This window comes from Dermochelys coriacea, chromosome 20 (assembly GCF_009764565.3).
Source record: "Dermochelys coriacea isolate rDerCor1 chromosome 20, rDerCor1.pri.v4, whole genome shotgun sequence".
Lineage (NCBI taxonomy): Eukaryota > Metazoa > Chordata > Testudines > Dermochelyidae > Dermochelys > Dermochelys coriacea.
This window is the reverse complement of record NC_050087.2, coordinates 9,510,590-9,527,364: the sequence shown is the minus strand read 5'-3', so window position 1 is coordinate 9,527,364 and position 16,775 is coordinate 9,510,590. Positions and strand designations below refer to the sequence as shown.

Genomic DNA, 16,775 nt, shown 5'->3' with positions numbered 1-16,775 from the left:
AAGGCCCAGTCATGTCCCGGGGCATCTCAGGCAGGGGTGGCAGCCATGATGATGAAATTTGCTCCTTCCTCTCAGCACTTGTTGCACTCTGACTCCCACTTCCACAACCGTATTCCCCCCCAAAATCGCTTTTTTTAAGGACCCCCAAAGGGAGACAGGTGGCCTAGCCCATCCCTTCAGGATTTTGTTCCCCATCTAAGCCTCATTTCTGACATACCAATTTTTTCATAGATACTAAGGTCAGAAGGGACCATTCTGATCATCTAGTCCGACCTCCTGCACAACGCAGGCCACAGAATCTCACCCACCCACTCCTACAAAAAACCTCACCTATGTCTGAGCTATTGAAGTCCTCAAATCGTGGTTTAAAGACTTCAAAGAGCAGAGAATCCTCCCTCAAGTGACCCATGCCCCATGCTACAGAGGAAGGCGAAAAACATCCAGGGCCTCTTCCAATCTGCCCTGGAGGAAAATTCCTTCCCGACCCCAAATATGGCAATCAGCTAAACTCTGAGCATATGGGCAAGATTCACCAGTCAGATACTACAGAACATTCTTTCCTGGGTAACTCAGATCCCATCCATCTAATATTTTTACTTCATTGATATCTGGTCCCACACTCCGTAGTTTACCAGGCATGATCATAAAACAGTCCTTGAGTGGTATCAGGAGGTTTTTTGTTTGGATTAATTCTGTCTGTCTCCCTTTTGCATCTTTTCCCACCAGCCTTCGTTGTTATAGGTTATTGTGACACTTTATGAACTTTTATCCACTTCCCAGTTAGGTTCCCAAGAGAGGTAACTTTGTAGGCACAATTATTACTACACTGCTAGAACCCCGCCCCCATTAAGAGCTGGAAATAGGACCCAGGCTCAATCTCCTCACTACTAGACCACACTGCCCTCCCAGAATCCTGTCTGCTAGCCTATTCCCCCGTGCTCTAAACACTAGATCCCCCCGCCCTCCCAGAGCTGAGAGTAGAACTCAGGAGTTCTGACTCCCAGCCCTGTGCTTTAGCGTCGACTGTCTCCTGCTGCTCTCCAGACCCTGTTGCTTCTAATTTTTGGCCGCAGAAGTTGTTTTGTTAAAGATAGGGATTTTCAAACCTGACAGGAACAATAATAAAACTCGGATTTTTATTAAAAGCTTCCCTGCAGTGTCAGGAACCCAATCACTAACCATTCTATCCTCAGGTTTCAGAGTAGCAGCCGTGTTAGTCTGTATTCGCAAAAAGAAAAGGAGTACTTGTGGCACCTTAGAGACTAACAAATTTATTAGAGCATAAGCTTTCGTGAGTTACAGCTCACTTCGATGAAGTGAGCTGTAACTCACGAAAGCTTATGCTCTAATAAATTTGTCATTCTATCCTCAGTAACTCCTGTGCTGCGCCCCTACCCCCAAACGCTCCACACAGCCTCACCCCCCCCAAACGATACCCCTGTAACCCCTGCATGGCCCCATTGCTATCAAGAGTAATGCACACGGGCAACTGACAGGAGTAGACTCCAGCTCACTCTCCTGTAGCTGCACTGGCTCCGCAGTTTGTTTGTCACTCTAAGCAGCAGATCCGGCTCCAATGCACGCATGGGCAGGAGCCCAGTTGGGTGTTAGAAAGGGTCATTTCTGCTGTCTCATTTGTGCACAGAACCACATTGACACAGAGGTTAAAACTAGATGGGAGAGAAGGAAACAAGCTGGAAACAAGCTCTCCCTCTGGAACCTGGATTGGCCAGTAACACCTTTCTGTCATGTCTCTCTGCCCAAGCCAGGCCAGTCCCGCTGCATCTAGGACAAGTCTGGAGGTGTCAAGCTTCAGCTACTGTCAGTTGGGCAAATCTCAAATTTGGGGCATTCTGGTCCGACAGCTCAGGATCTCATGGAAGCAGGAGGGAAAAGAACTATCCAGCACAGGGAGCGAGGGCTCCGTCCATCTCTGTTCGCAGCACCTAGGGGATGAAGCGTGGTTCTGTTTCCTGCATCAGGACAGATGCTGAAGCCTCTGGAATAAGAAATCATTTACCAGGGTAATGCAGGAGGTAGAATTCACAGTGGTTAAAGCCAGAAAGGACCATTACATTATCTGGTCTGACCTCCTGTATAGCAGAAGCCATTGCATTTCACCCATTTACCGCTGAGCCCAAGAACTTGTTTGGTTAATGCACCTGCCAGCAAGGCAGCCAGTCCAGATTTGAAAGCTTTGGGATCTGGAGTATCCACCTCTTCCCTAGGAGTTTGTACCACTGATCAATCTCCCTCCCCGTTAAAAACTTGCCTTATTTCTATTTGGAATTTGACCGGCTTTAACTTCCAGCCATTGATTCTTGTTCTATCTTTCAGGACTAGACTAAAAGGCCCATTACAGCCAAGTAGGTTATGCCATAAACAAGTCACCGTTTGCTTTTCTTTTTGGTGAGCTAACCAGGCTCTTAAACCATTTCACCGAACAGCATTATTTTCCACTCCTCAGATCGCTTTGGGGACTCTTCTTTGCACCCTCTCCAATTTTAAGTAGACACCAGCATTGAAGCCTGCAGCTATGGAGAAAGACAGTTTGGGACAATTTTAAAATTATGGTTGTTTTCCCTGGGCTGTTTAAGGACCCAATCCTGATTGGGACTAAGTGCTGGATCGGGCCCTGATGAACAGACTGCATTTAACTCCTCCAGCAAAACAAGCCTTTGCAAAAAAGCAATTCAGGTAAACCCCTCTCAAGGCTGCTCCACCTACCTCTGCTGCTCAGCAGCTGCTGCTACTGACTAAAAGCTTAGGGCTCTTGACAATTGAAACCCTATTGTCACAATTTCTGCATAACACGGATGTTTTCCCTGCTCTGATGCTGCCTGACAAGGGAGGCCTCGGCCGACAGCACAGCGAGAGGCAGACACCCAAGAAAATCTTAAAAGAATCTGTTTGCGAAGGGCTTTTCGTAGGATAGATGCAGCTTGTTCAGGGCCCAGCTCCCATTTGGGAATGTAAAGAATTTTCAAAAGTACACAAGCCCCCAGCAGCTTCCACTGTGACACTTCTGGACAGGTTCTGGGCACCCCCACTTTGGGGAAAACTGGCCCCGACTGTGGATGCTTTTTAAAGTTCCGAGCAACTCCCTTTAACAAGATAGATGAGCATCATTCCCTGCACACGCCCAATCTGGCGAGAGAGAAATTGAGGCACACTTACCTATAACCACATAGTGATGCAGAGCCAGGAGTTTTACCTCAAAATCTTGGGCTCTATCAACTGACCCATCCATCCCTTCGGAGAGACCCAAATAAGCTAAAAACTGTAGTGCTGAAACTCTCAGGATTTTGTCAGGATCCTTGTAATATCTGGTGCTTTTCTTAAAGCCCCAGCTCCAGTAGCCAGGTGATTTGAGTGAGAATCTGAGTTTTCATTTAAAAAAAGAAAGTTTCTGGCCCTTGTGATTGAGGAGAAAAAGCTTGAAAATGTGACCTCCTGCTGGCTCAAAACTCAGAAGGCAAATCCCCCCCACCCTTTATTATTACACACAACCAACACCTCTTGATTTTTAAACCAATCACCTGATTTTTCAAGGCCTGACTCATGCTTTTTGAACTCTTGAGGTTGGTAAGACTGAAACTGAGCACAGAGCAGCGAAGTGACTTACCTACAGTGGCACTGTGACGCAGACCCCGGAATAGAACCCAGGAGTCCTGGTTCTCAATCCCTTGCCCTAGCAACTGGCTCCTCCATCCCTTTAGGAAGAGGCATGAGAATGGTAAAAACTGTACATTTAACTCCATCTAATCACAGAAACCCACACAAACAAAAAACCCCAACCAAACAGAAAAGTCGCTGGAAAGGTAAATTCTAAATGATTATTTTTGCACCAATTTCTGTGTTAATTAGCATGTAATTATTTTTTAAACAAATCAGTTGGAAGCCCCACACTCACAGGTAACAGAAAATTATTTTGTTTCATGAACAGAGCTGTCATTTTAACAGACAACGGGGGTCCTCGGAAAGAGAACAATTTCTGGAAATGTAGCAAAAATCTATGTACCTGCCCCAAATATTGTGTAAAAATGGTTTCCCGTTTTAGCACTTTATCAGATCCGACCTTTAATTCAACTCACCTCTCCAGATACAGTTTTATTTTTAAATCCAGAGGAAGAACATTATCAATTCCATGGTGAATAGGCTTTAGTCTTTCCAATGAAACATAAAACCAAGGTCCTTGCTTAGGGTCAGTAAGGAGCTCTTGGCGCTATCCTACTCAAGATTCAGTTAATCCTGGTGTCTGGGTTAATTCCAATATGAGTAAATTACCTTCTGTCACCCTAATCCCCACCCCCTTCCATTTTCAAATCAAACCATGATTCTTCACCTTTTGACTTGCATAGGTTGCTATGCAACTGTTAAACAGCTGCAGCATCCCACGCAGAGGGGGCTGCATTTCAGCACTGCATGAGTGATTCCTGTGTGCCATTAAACAGCTGCTGTATCTCAGCTGAGAGGTGGCTGCATTTCAGGGCTGCCCATTGTGCAGCATCGCCGTGTGCCATTAAAAAGCTGTGGCATCCCACCCAGACGTGGCTGCATTTCACTGCTGGGCAAGGAGATCACTATGGATTCAATCATCATGGGAAGAAAGCGGTTGTAGAAACAGAAAGTTTCATACTGGAGACATTTGCTGAGTGGAAAGAGACAACCATTTAGGGAAAGAATTTTTTATTTTCAAGCTTCTAAGAGGGTTTCTACAAACAACAAAGTAAAAAAAAAAACTATTAAAATAAGCAACAATTTCCTCTTAAAATATTTTGTGGGTTTTTTGTTCTCTTTTTTTATTTTAAATCCAAGAAACCCACTGAGATTAACAAGACCAGCTTGGTTGGTAGCAGAGGGACAACAAGCTTGACATGTCGTCTGGACTACGACTGAGGGAGAAAAGGGGACTAAGAACCAGTAAAGTTACTGCAGGCAACTTGGGAGAGCCAGGTAAGATGCCCATGCTCAGGAATAACATACACAATTCGTGAAAATGTCAACACGATTCTTGAATTTGGAAGGGAGAGAGCGCTCCTTCCAAGCTTGGGACTGGTGCTCCACAGGTCTATTACCCCAACGGCCTCCATCAGTTAAGAACATAAGAACGGCCATACTGGGTCAGATCAATGGTCCATCTAGCCCAGTATCCTGTCTTCCGACGGTGGGCAGTGTCTTCACTAAGAAACAAGGTGTGTTCTTAATCCATGTTAGGTAAGATCCTAGGGAAGACAAAGCACTGTGTAGTTTTCACACAAACCAGAAGGTTGAGGCAACCCCTCAATCTGCCAACACGTGTGAAAACTATAAGCTGCTGGCATCTTATTTAACATGGGTTAAGACACCTTGTTTCCTAGGGAAGATGCAGCTTTCCAGAGGGAAGTTTAGCAAAAGATGCTTTTTTAACAATATCTGCGCAGGAGACTCCGCCCTTCCACTGCCCCTTTGACGCAGATTTGCCCTTTTGAAAGTCATGAAGCACACTTAACAGTTGCAAAAAGGGGAATGAACGTTGCATGACCCAACGCTGCAGGCTGAGAGTTTGCCTCCTTCAAGATCCTGGGATTTAGGAAAGAATTCAGCGTCGCATAAATCGCAAGCCATCTCTCTCTCTCTCTCACACTCACACACACACACACACACACACACACTGATCTCGTCACAAGGCCTAGGCTCCTTGTAAGAATGGAACCCAGGAGTCCTGACTCCCAGTCATCCTGCTCTAACCACTAGATGCCATTTTCCTCCCAGAGCTGGGAAAAGAACCCAGGAATCCTGACTCCTAGTCCCCCGTACTGCAATCGCTAGAGCCCAGACCTGGGGATAGAAGCCAAGAGTCCTGACTCCCAACACCCCCTGCTCTAACCAGTAGACCCCATTCTCCTCCCAAAGCTCAAAACAGAACCCAGGAGTCCTGACTCCTAGTGCTCCCTTGCTCCAACCACTAGACCCCACTCCCCTCCCAGAGCTGGGGACAGAACCTAGGAGTCCTGACTCCTAATCCACATAGGGGTCAAGTGTGACTTTTGTGATTCTGAGGCCTTAGGCCAGCATTGTGAGTGGAGATCAGCTTCATACCTGAGAACAGGTTTCAGAGTAGCAGCCGTGTTAGTCTGTATTCGCAAAAAGAAAAGGAGTACTTGTGGCACCTTAGAGACTAACAAATTTATTAGAGCATAAGCAGATGAAGTGAGCTGTAGCTCACGAAAGCTTATGCTCTAATACCTGAGAACATTCCTCTACTCAGCCAACAGGAGGCGCAGTTTAACTCTTTACCCTGTCAAGGGGGTGGGGGACGGAGGGGAAGCGAATGGAGAAATATACACTGGACAAAATCCAAGGCAGCTTTAATAAACCAGGCAATGCCCTGAAAATGCCATGATGCCCCTTTCTTTGCCCCACCCCATTAAAATCTTTAAATGCTTTGGCATTGCTAACACATTTAGCTGCTACAAAATGAAACAAAACAAAACTAAAAAACCCACCCCAACCCCTATTTTAATGGCTTTTTTTCAACACTGGTATAATATTAAATCGCAGTGTAAAAAACCCAGTATTATTAATACACTACCAAAAAAGCCTGAACAAATGCTGGGCTTGCCAGAGAATGGAAGTGGGAGCCAGTGTTTCCTGCCTCAAGTAAAGACGGGGGAAACCCATCACAACCCTCAGCCCCCTCTCCCGTGGCCTAAATGCTGGATTCTGGCTCTCAGCATTCATTACAATCCCATCTTGGGGACATAATTTTCCCAGCTTAGATACCCTTCTCATCGATTGCACTGTTTGCTAAAGGTGATGGCTCCTCCTCTGGCCCCTCCCACACATCCTAGCCACACCCACACACCCCAGCTACTTCTACTTCCACACTCTTGCTCCTCCCACTCCATGCTAATCCCTGCTGTCCTCTATATCTGCTACCACTGTTTCCTGGCCCTCATTCGCCGCAAGCCAGACCCAGAGCCCATCACACTCAGTGGGAGGCTGGCTCCCCGATAATTCCCCTCCCCCTTCTTCTGAGCTGTCAGCCTGTAAGCCTCTCAGAGAGTTTCCAAGGTGGGAAGCAGATCCCACGTTCCATTCAAGCGCCCCCACATCCATTCATGGCACTCTAGGAAAATCTTTTAAGAGGCAAAGATTTTTGGCTCCCAGCTAAGATAATCGTTTCTTTAAAATGTCACTGCAGAGTGAGAGAATAAAAGGAAACAATCTGACTTTATTTGTAGAGTTGCCAAATCACATGAGAGAGGAAATCTCTCTCAAGTTTATGGATGCTCAATTCTCCCCAATAAAATTCCACCGACCTACTCCTCATACCAGCTCTAAGCAGAGAGAGAGCGCGAGAGCAGTAGATAAGTATCAATATACCCCATGAAAAGGAAAGGAAAGGGGGACGATTTTTTTAAAAAAATACAATACATTAAAAGGACACATAAAATGCACGCAAAAAGTTTCTGCTGGCCAATAAATAATTTGTAAGGTTTGGATTTCCTGCAATTACTGAGAGTGAGGAGGGAAGAGCAAAAGGATATTTGAGCAAACTTAAAAGCTAAACAGCTGGCCAGTGAGAATCCTGGTGTAGCTGTAACCTTAATGGTAAAGGGTGGATTTCGATACAAGAATCAGCCAGCTCTGCAAGAAACTTAAAGACACAGATAGGTAGTGCCCCCTGTACCCTGAATTGATTTTTGCTGTCGTGATCTAGGACTGCCAGCCACTCTGTTTCCAGACCTCTCTATTCAACTTTGGCCAAATGACACCTTTTTAAAAGACAACGGGTTCAATTTTCAAAAGTGCCTACATTCCATTTTCAAATGTGCCCAAGGAGCCCATTTACCTTCAATGATGATGAGGCCTGTAAGTGCCTAGATCACTTTTGAAAATAAGACTTAGGTTCCTGGGTTATTTAGGGGCTTTGAAAATTACACCCAAGGTTTTTTTTTTTTTCAATTTTTTTGGTGGCTACTAAAAGATATAAAGCCAGTAGCCCCACCTTGGGGAAACTACTAAAGCTTATTAGATTCAGGTCAGCTCTCCAAGAATCAAGACAGATGAGTGACCGAATGTACAAGTGATCAAAACCTAAAGTCTCTTTCCATATAAGATAGAAGTTACGCCTATTAGTTTTTAACATGCGAATTTATAATAATAATAATATAATATAATATACTATATAGATAATATAGTGAAATGCTAATACCTAGAATATAATTGTCTATCCAGCTATTCTCTGCCCTACCTTTGGCATGAATTTTTTTTGTTTTTTTTGTTTTCTTTAAAATCCCCAGTTGAATGCATGCACACACCTGTGCGCGTGCACGCACACACACACACACACACACACAAAATATAATAAGAGCAGATGTCAGATCTGCGATTAAAAAACACGTAACCACCCGAATTAAAATAATATTAACAGAGATTTGTTCTAAATTAAAACATAAAAAAATAATTTAAAAAAATGCAATAAAACTGCATTTTTCTACCCTCCCCCCAATCCTGGCAATTCTTCTTCTCCTTGAAAAAACATCCCAACGTTTAAACTATTGAAAAAGCCTTTGTCGTCCACCCACCCACCCCATCCCTACCCGTGGGGTCTGTGTTCAATTTAGGTTATATCACCGTGGGAATGTCAGAAACACTGAGTGAAAAGTGGGGCTGTTTCCCCTTAAGAGGCAGGGCCTGATCTCAGCTGAAGTGAAAGGGAGTGGGACTGCACCCCCTAACGGTCAGAGATTCTAAGATGACTGGAAGCAATTTTGCAAACTCTTAGGTTACAACCCCTCATTGGAAGCCAGTACTTTCACAAACCCCTGCTTGCTACCAAACTGTGATGCCTTTCCAAAATCCTGGATCCGATCTAGTCTCAGCACTTAGCCAATAACTGCTTTGATCTAGCAACCCTCACTCAAGACACCAGTTCAGCACAGCACCGCACAAAACCAGCAAGATCCAAGCATGCATTGAACTGCTCTGCAGAAGAGAGGCCCATATTAACAGCCCAGTTGAAATCACACACATCAGTGAGGCAGGGTCAGCCCCAATGGTAGAGTTGGAAGGATCAGATTCTAACTGGGGCACTGGAATGGGGTTCAGGAGGCCTGGGTTCTACTCCTGGCTCTGTCACTGGCCCTGTTTCCTCACCCACCTTTTGGCTATTTAGACTGTGAGGTCTTCAGGACAGGGACCATCTCTCACTATGTGTCTGTGCAGCATCTAGCAAACAGGCCCCTGAACCTGAGAGTCAAGGGACTCCTTTGAAAAGACCTGCCTTAAAAGGCCACATTTCCTTAAAGGGCTCAGCTCTCATGTCAGCACTGAAATGAAACATATGGGTTTTCAAAAGGTCTCAGCACCCAACAGCATCCACAGAACAAGTGGTCATGTCAAGTAAGTGCCTACACAGGTGCTCTGATGAAAACTTGGCCTCGGTTTTGCGGAGCTGAGCACATGAAAAAAATCTGACTCTTAGTAGTTAAAAATCAAAGAGATTCCACCAGATCCTGGCTGGTGTAAATTGGTGTCACTCCACTGCAGTCAATGAGGAAAATCTCCAGCTGGTGTAAATGGCCATCATTCCATTAAAGTCAATGGGGACAGATCCCCCACTGGTGTAAATCAGCATCACTCCACTGAAGTCAATAGAGTGACGCTGATTTATAGTAGCTGAGGATCAGGTCAGTGTTGTCAAGCCTGTATTTTTATTGCAATATTTGGTATCTTAAAGCCCCCAGCTCCTGGAGTCCTGTGATTACAGAAGAATCTCCACTTTCCTTTAGTTTTTAGCCCTAGAAAAGCTTGAAAGTGAGACCCCCGCTAAAGGCTCAAAAGCCAGAAGGTAAATGAAAAGAAACCCAAAATGAGCATCTGATTTTTAAGCTAATCTCATGATTTTGAAGGGCCTGATCCGTGTCTTTTGAACATTAGGGGTTGAGACAATAGTGGACTCTGGCTCTCTGTTGGCTGAAATTTACATACAATCAAATCCTTGCACGCCTAACGTCACTAGGTTGAAGACTTCTTGGGCTACCTGGTAAATATTGGCCATCAACATCTGTCGGATAGAGCCAACCCACTGCTGTGGCTGTTAATCAAACAGAGCAAGAGGGGTTTGAACAACAAGAACCCAACCTGAAAACTTCTGCCTCTTCGGATCTGGTGGCTGTTTTCTGGGTGGTCATCAAATTCGAAGCTTGCCTGGAGAGTGGTTTACAGCCTCTTAAGGCGACTGCACCAGTTCCTCGAGGGATGATCTTGCAGCACAGGCAGCATTTGCTGCTCTGCTGTTCATGGTACTGCTCAGATCCCGCCAAAAAGCTCTCTCTGCCATAGGATCAGCCTAGATGCTTCATTGGATACACAGGCACAGAATTCCTAAATGCTAGATCTGGAGACGATCAGCCATGCCAGAGGTATCACTATTTGGATGCGCCAAAGAGCCAGATTCCTGCCACTGACACTATTCTGTGGCAGCTTCCTGCTAATGCATTTTAAACCATTTCCCCAAGAGTCAATTGCAATTACTTCTCCACTAATCCCTTCTCTACTTCTGCTCACCACCTCCACTTTATCCTACCATCCAAAGACACATTCCCCCACATTCCGTCCCCACTGCTCTGCCCTGCATGGGCTGCATTTCACTTGGCGTTCTAACGCAAACCTCTGATTCTCACCTCTGCTCTCCACCCATCCCAACGTGCCTTGTCAAGCTGCAGGAAATCCCCACTGAACCAGTGGAAGGCTGCGTGCTGGGCCTCCCGATCCTTGCCCATTTGTAATCTACTTCCCTTTTGGCTATTCATAGACTATAGGGCAAGATGGGACCATCAGATCATCAGACCATCCGGCAGAGCCTAACCCAGGGATTCCTGCATCCAGCCCACTAACTTGTGGTTGGGCTTGAGTGTGTCTTTTAGTGTGTCTGTGTCCAGCCTGCAATTAGAAACTCCAAGTGATGGAGCACTTATTGCAGCCCTTGGCAAGCTGTTCTACTGGTTAATCCCTATCACTATTAAAAAGGTGGGCCTTGATTTCCAGTTGGTATTCTTCAGCTCCCAGCCATTCTATCTCATTTTGCCTTTGTCTGCTAGATTAAAGAGCCCTCTGTTTTGAGTAATCTGCTCCCTGAATAGGTACTTACAGACCATAGTCAGTCACCTCTTAACCTTCTTTTCGTTAAGTTAATGAGACTCAGCTGTTTACACCTTCCCTTCAGTGTAGATAACATGCTGGATTCTCCAGAGGATATTCGCATTGTAAAATTCCACCTCTTCTGCTACAAGGGCCCATCCAGGGCACTCCAGTTCCATAGTAGATCTACATCTACTATGCACCTCCAGCCAACATGTCCTGTCTGGTCCATGAAAATCCTCTTCCCTCCTTTTAATGCTCTCCCACTCGGCAACACCTCAACAGCTTTCTCCTGACATCAAGAACAAATGCATCCCCTTGGCAGAGTGGCCTTTGCTTGGGTCTCTTGGGAGCATGTGGCAAATGGCATGGAAGAGGTTATATGCATCATATGGAAAGGTAGCTCCAGGGGCAGGGACAATAAGCGTCCAATAACCTTCCTGGGAGTCCCTGCAACATGCTAATGCCAGGGAGTAATGGACACTGGCCAAATTGCTATACTGAGTACCCCACTTAACTCTCTCTTCTGTCACTCAAACCCACAACTTGAAATATCAGCTGCCGTGGTAAGTAAGTGGTTTGATTGTCACTGACTGACACTGGGCCAAGAGTTAGAGCAAGGCACAAGTGCCTCCCAACCCGTGGAGGGTAAAATATGGCTTTACATTCCTCAGCTTCCTACTGGGGACCTGCCGGGTTCCCCTATAAAACTCTGCTCCCTGCCCCGGTTTAATCTCTCTTTTGCACAGTCCTCTCCGGCCTAGTTTGCTCTTCAACTTTTGAAACTTCTTCACTGAGCCGAGACTGCAGGCCCAGTACTACCTGTTCCGCCTCCAAACCAAAGCATCCCTAAAACTCACCGCCATCCCCAACATACTTCGCTTCCAAGTTCACCAACAGCCTCCCTGCACTTTCCTAGTTACAGTAACAAATCCCTCCGACCTTCTGTGCCAGAAATCCTCTCTCTCGTTTTCCCTCAACAATGCTCCCTCCATGCCCGCCTTTCGCTGTCATCCCATCACTAATCCCAATCTATCTTGTCTGCCTGAGACTTCCAGTCCTTGAGGCTAGAGAACTAGTTCCCTTTACGTCTCCTAACACACCACTACACCAATCAGCAGCAGCTTCTGAAAGGGCCACCAGAGGGCTCTCTCCTTTCGCCCTGAGCCTAGCACAGGGCAGTAGAGTTGGGACCCTGCTGAGTCTATTCTGCATCCACACTGGAACAAAGTTCTCACTGTTTAGACTGAGGGCCTCTTCCACATTTAGAAACAGAACAAGCCAAAATCTATAGCTCTTAGGACTTAGATTCCTGAGGATACAGTTGGTCCCATAATTTCCACCTGCATCTAGGAAATTCCATGCCAGCTGCATTGTGAGGATGAGTTAAACTGTACTGATCTAACTGCAGGATGTGCTTGCAAACGTCCACTCCAGTGTTTGCTGGCAACGGTAACTCTTAGCAGGAGAGATGTGAGGGGAAATAGACTGGCAGGACCAGATTCAACACCAACAACTCCTTAATGCCTCCCATGGGCTATTTTCTTTGCAAGGATGGAGTAGTGCAGGCTTGGCAGTGCCATGCTTTTCTGTAGTGCCATGCCAGAGGCTTCAGATCCTCAGACCAGTGGAATGGCTGTGGCTGATGGGTTCTGCGGGAAGTCTTCACTAAGCCCTCTGTGAAGACATGGGAGGTGATGGCAAAGGAAGGCTTGGGCCAGGGCTAATCTTCAGGGCATCTAGAAAGCCACCTGGAAATGGCCACACGTGGTATCCTGCACTGCGTTTACAGCTTCTTTGACAACCTTTCTGATTTAGCTTTGTGTGTCGGAAGCTGAGGGCTCCTCTCGTTCCCTGTGCCAGCTGCTCTCAACTCCTCCTCTTTTTTATTAACAGCTATCCACCACTGAGGATCCAAACAGCTGTAAGCTCTCCCTGGAGACCCAAGGAGGAGACATGTCCCCCACCCCCACCCTGCCATAAGGCAGCAGGGCGCCTCTTCCTCCCACCCCAACAGTCCGACGGGTTTCCTTGCTGCCACGTTAGTGAGGGGATGTCTCTCCCATCCAGCTCCCGTTTGTGGGGAAAGAGGAGCTCTGGGGTGTATTGTGCCAGAACTTGCATTTGGGTTTGAAGATCCTTCCTACCTCCCTATCCTGCTGACCTTGTGGGCACCTGTGTTCATGTTTCCACCCACCCAGGCTCCACCTCTCTTTCTGAGAACCATGGGCACTAAGTGGTTTCAGTGTGCTGGACAGAAAAGACCAGGCCGGGCAAGATGAGAGGTGCCACCCTGCAGCCTGTGGGTCCCCTTGCTAGGAGGTTTCTTTCTATCGCTGGACTGGAGAAACAGGGCCAAAAGTGCAATATGGTTCTCGGCTGCCAGCCGGACTCAGAATCTCAAGGAACCTTGCAGCCCAAATCTGCTTGGCACCTGACCTTCTCCGTGTCACTATTTTTTGGCTGGGATTTGTAAAGCAACTTGCCCATCATCATCGGATCTGAGCACCTGGGGTACTGTCAGAGCAACGTACACCTCTCCCAGCCAGCAGCAAGGGCTGTGCAGAGCCCAATCCTGCTCGGAGCTGGGAAATGGTGAGCCTAACCCAAACCAGCTGTAGGGGAGCCCATGCCACGTTCCAGTCGGCGGCTGAGAGAGGAAGCAAACCCAAGTCCTTCTGGAGGCAAAAAGCCAAGATCTCTGCTAAAAATGGGCTGAATGTCAACCGCAGCCCCTGTGAGCTACACGGTCTCGTTCGGAGGCTGGGTCAAGAGAGGTTGGAGACCGGAGCTCATCCCACAGGCTTTCAGGATTATGCTCCCCACCTTCTGCTTCCCAAAGCTGATGAGGGCACCTGCCTTCCCCAGTGAATCAGAATGAAAGTGAAAAAACAAACAATCAACAGCCCCCCAAAAAGCTCTGACCGGAGCCCCCTCCCCCAAGACACCCCCCAGGCTTCCAAAGAGGTGAAATGCTACCAATTATCAGCCAAATCCTCAGCAAACATCAACCGGGGAGGCTGGTGGAGCCAGGCTGACCTCCAGCCGATGTCAACCAGCATAGCTCTGCTGTTGTCACGGCTGCACTGATTCACATCTGCAGAGCTCCGGAGAAGCCAGATGGGAGGGACCGTCTTACAGCAGCTGTGCTGAACCAGCACCGTTCCACTGCTGGCCACTACGCCCTTCACACCAGCTGAGGACAAACCTTAATAAACCCAGGGCTCTGACAAGATTTAAAGGAAGGAGGTGATGGGAAAGGAACAACTTCAAGTTTCATTAGTGTCTTTGATTTTTACAACTCCGCAGCTGCCGCGGTGGGAGGAGATTGCAGGCTGCAATACTTGTTTCTATCCCCTAGAATTAACTTTTTTTTTTTTGCATTTTCACTCCCTCCTTTTAAATAGCAAAAGAAAAACAACATGCAGCCGTGTTCTCCCAATGCTCAGCAGCCCAGCAATCACTTTGGTAAATACAAAGCCGCGGACAGAAGAAAAACAAAAAACTTTTGTTCGCACTCCAAGAAAGAAAAAAAGGAAACAGGAAAACCCCTGAGATCAAAAACAGAATTAAAAAAAAAAAAATCAGCATAAATCACTTCAGCAGAGCTGCTTCCAGCAAGAATAACCCCAAAACCCATCCCAGCCCCACCCACAAGGAAAAATAAAATGAAATGAACAGAGGGCAAGGGCTGAGCTCCTAAGTGAAGTCTGAAGCCCCGTGTGCCCCCTCCCTCACCCTTTCCCCTCCCCCAATACAATCCCAAAACACGAGAGAAAAGTAAGAGACATACAACAACGCAGGAGGCTGGCGGACGGGCACGGCAGGGAGCCCGCAGCACTGCAGAGTCCAAACTTAATAAATAAGGAGTAAAAAATTGTTGTGTGTCTTTGTTCACAGTGCGTGAGTGAGGGTCCCAGCCTCCCTTCCCCATTCCCCTAGTCTCTCGGGGGGCAGGAGGGGTGAAGAGAGAGGCATAAACCGGTGATGCGCCACCGCTCCGGGCCAAGGGAAGTATGAGGTTCCCAGCAGAGCCTTCTTGTCTGAAGGAGGTTGCGGGACAGGGTTGGGAAGAGCCCTTTCTTCTCCAGCTGCAGATGCAAAACAGGACTGGAAATAGTCTTCTCTCGTCCAGCCAGTGATGCAGGGCCAGGACTGGAACAGGCCTTCTCTCATCTGGCTCGAGACACAGGACATGGCTGGAAGAGGCCATCTCTCATCTAGCTGGAGATGCAAAGCCAGGCTGGAAAGGGCCTTCTCTCATCTGGCTGCGATGCAGGCTGCAGGCTCCCAAGCAGCTGGAGATGCAGGACCAGGCTGGAAAGGGGCCTTCTCTCACCCAGCTGGAGATGCAGAGCCAAGTTGGAAAGAAGCTTCCCATCCAGGGGACATGGGACAGAGATGGAGAGGGACTTGTCTTCTTCGGCTCACTGGTGCCCGAGACACAAGGACTCTAACGGAAGGGAAGCAATAAACCCACACTCCAGAGAAAACAACCAAGCCCCCCCACTTCCCCTGACGACACTGGAGGAGAGAGCGAGGAGGGCGGGTGAAATGAACGGTTCAACCAAGCCTCAGAAGAGTTGCGTTTGCAAAGGTGTGGGGGGGGGGGCAGCTGCCATGGATCTCCTCCCCGTCCCCACCCTATGGCGGTGACCGGCTGTAAGCTCTCGCTGGCATGGCCCCCTCCCCGGCTCGTCGTTTTGGCCGCATGGCTACCTGGTGAAGAAAGGCAGGTGGTGCTGGCTGAGGATGCTGCTCGTACGGGGCGACTCTGTCTTGGCCATGACATCTTTGAACCAAGACGCCACGTCCACTTCCAGTGTCTCGTAACGCTTGATGAAGTTGTGTTCCTGGAAGGGAAGCCAGAGGGACCCTGAGCATAAACGTCCATAGGAACGGGAGACAGTGGGGAGTTGGGGGGAACATAGTATCTTGGGGGGATAGGGCTGGAGGGACACAGCCCGCTAGCAATGTGGGAACACACACACACACACACCCCATGTGGGGAGGAAGGAGTGAGGGACACATACATACCCCCCCATGGGGGAATGGACTCACAGAGACACACACCACAGGGGAGAGATGGAGTCAAAAACACACAAGTACCCCTTAAGGGAGATGGAATCAGGGGGACAAACACACAGACACACACACACACGCCTCAGAGACGTAATCAGGGGGACACAGCCACATACACCACTTGAGCATACGTAGAATCACTGCCATCTGCCAGTGCTCCTCTCTGCAATGACTTAAAATACTACAGCAGGCAGTAGCTCTGAGTGAGTATGTGGGGGTAGGGGGGTTCTATTGTACAGCGGACAGAGGAGGGGGACTCATATTAAAGAAAAGACTAAAATATGAGTAAAACCAAGCCAAGGAGAACAGGCTTGCCCAAGGCATTACAGAAACTCAGTGGCAGAAGTGGGAACAGAACCCAGGACACTCAGCCCTCTCCCTGCTCTAACCACTAGACACCACTCCCTTCCCGGAGCTGGGGACAGAACCCAGGAGTCCCAATTCCTAGGCCCCCCATCCCTAACTACACTCCTCTCCCCACATCAGGAATAGAACCCAGAGATCCTGAATTCCCATCCCCTATCTTTAACTACTAGACCCTACTCCCCTGCCAGAGCTGGGAT

At 47.7% G+C, this 16,775-nt stretch overlaps 1 protein-coding gene across 5 annotated transcripts in view; it reads right to left on the bottom strand.

The window, feature by feature from the left end:
* MAP2K7 (mitogen-activated protein kinase kinase 7) overlaps window positions 1-16,775 on the bottom strand; it is a 68,323-nt gene that overhangs the window by 4,566 nt on the left and 46,982 nt on the right. For 3 of the 5 annotated variants that reach the window (XM_043506776.1, XM_043506777.1, XM_038378525.2), the window contains one exon: window positions 15,850-15,983. In XM_043506776.1, coding sequence (XP_043362711.1) covers window positions 15,850-15,983 — 134 coding nt within the window. Of the gene's footprint in view, window positions 1-6,333; window positions 15,584-15,849; window positions 15,984-16,775 lie in introns of those variants that run through there. The other 2 variants (XM_043506778.1, XM_038378534.2) reach the window with 1 other exon arrangement.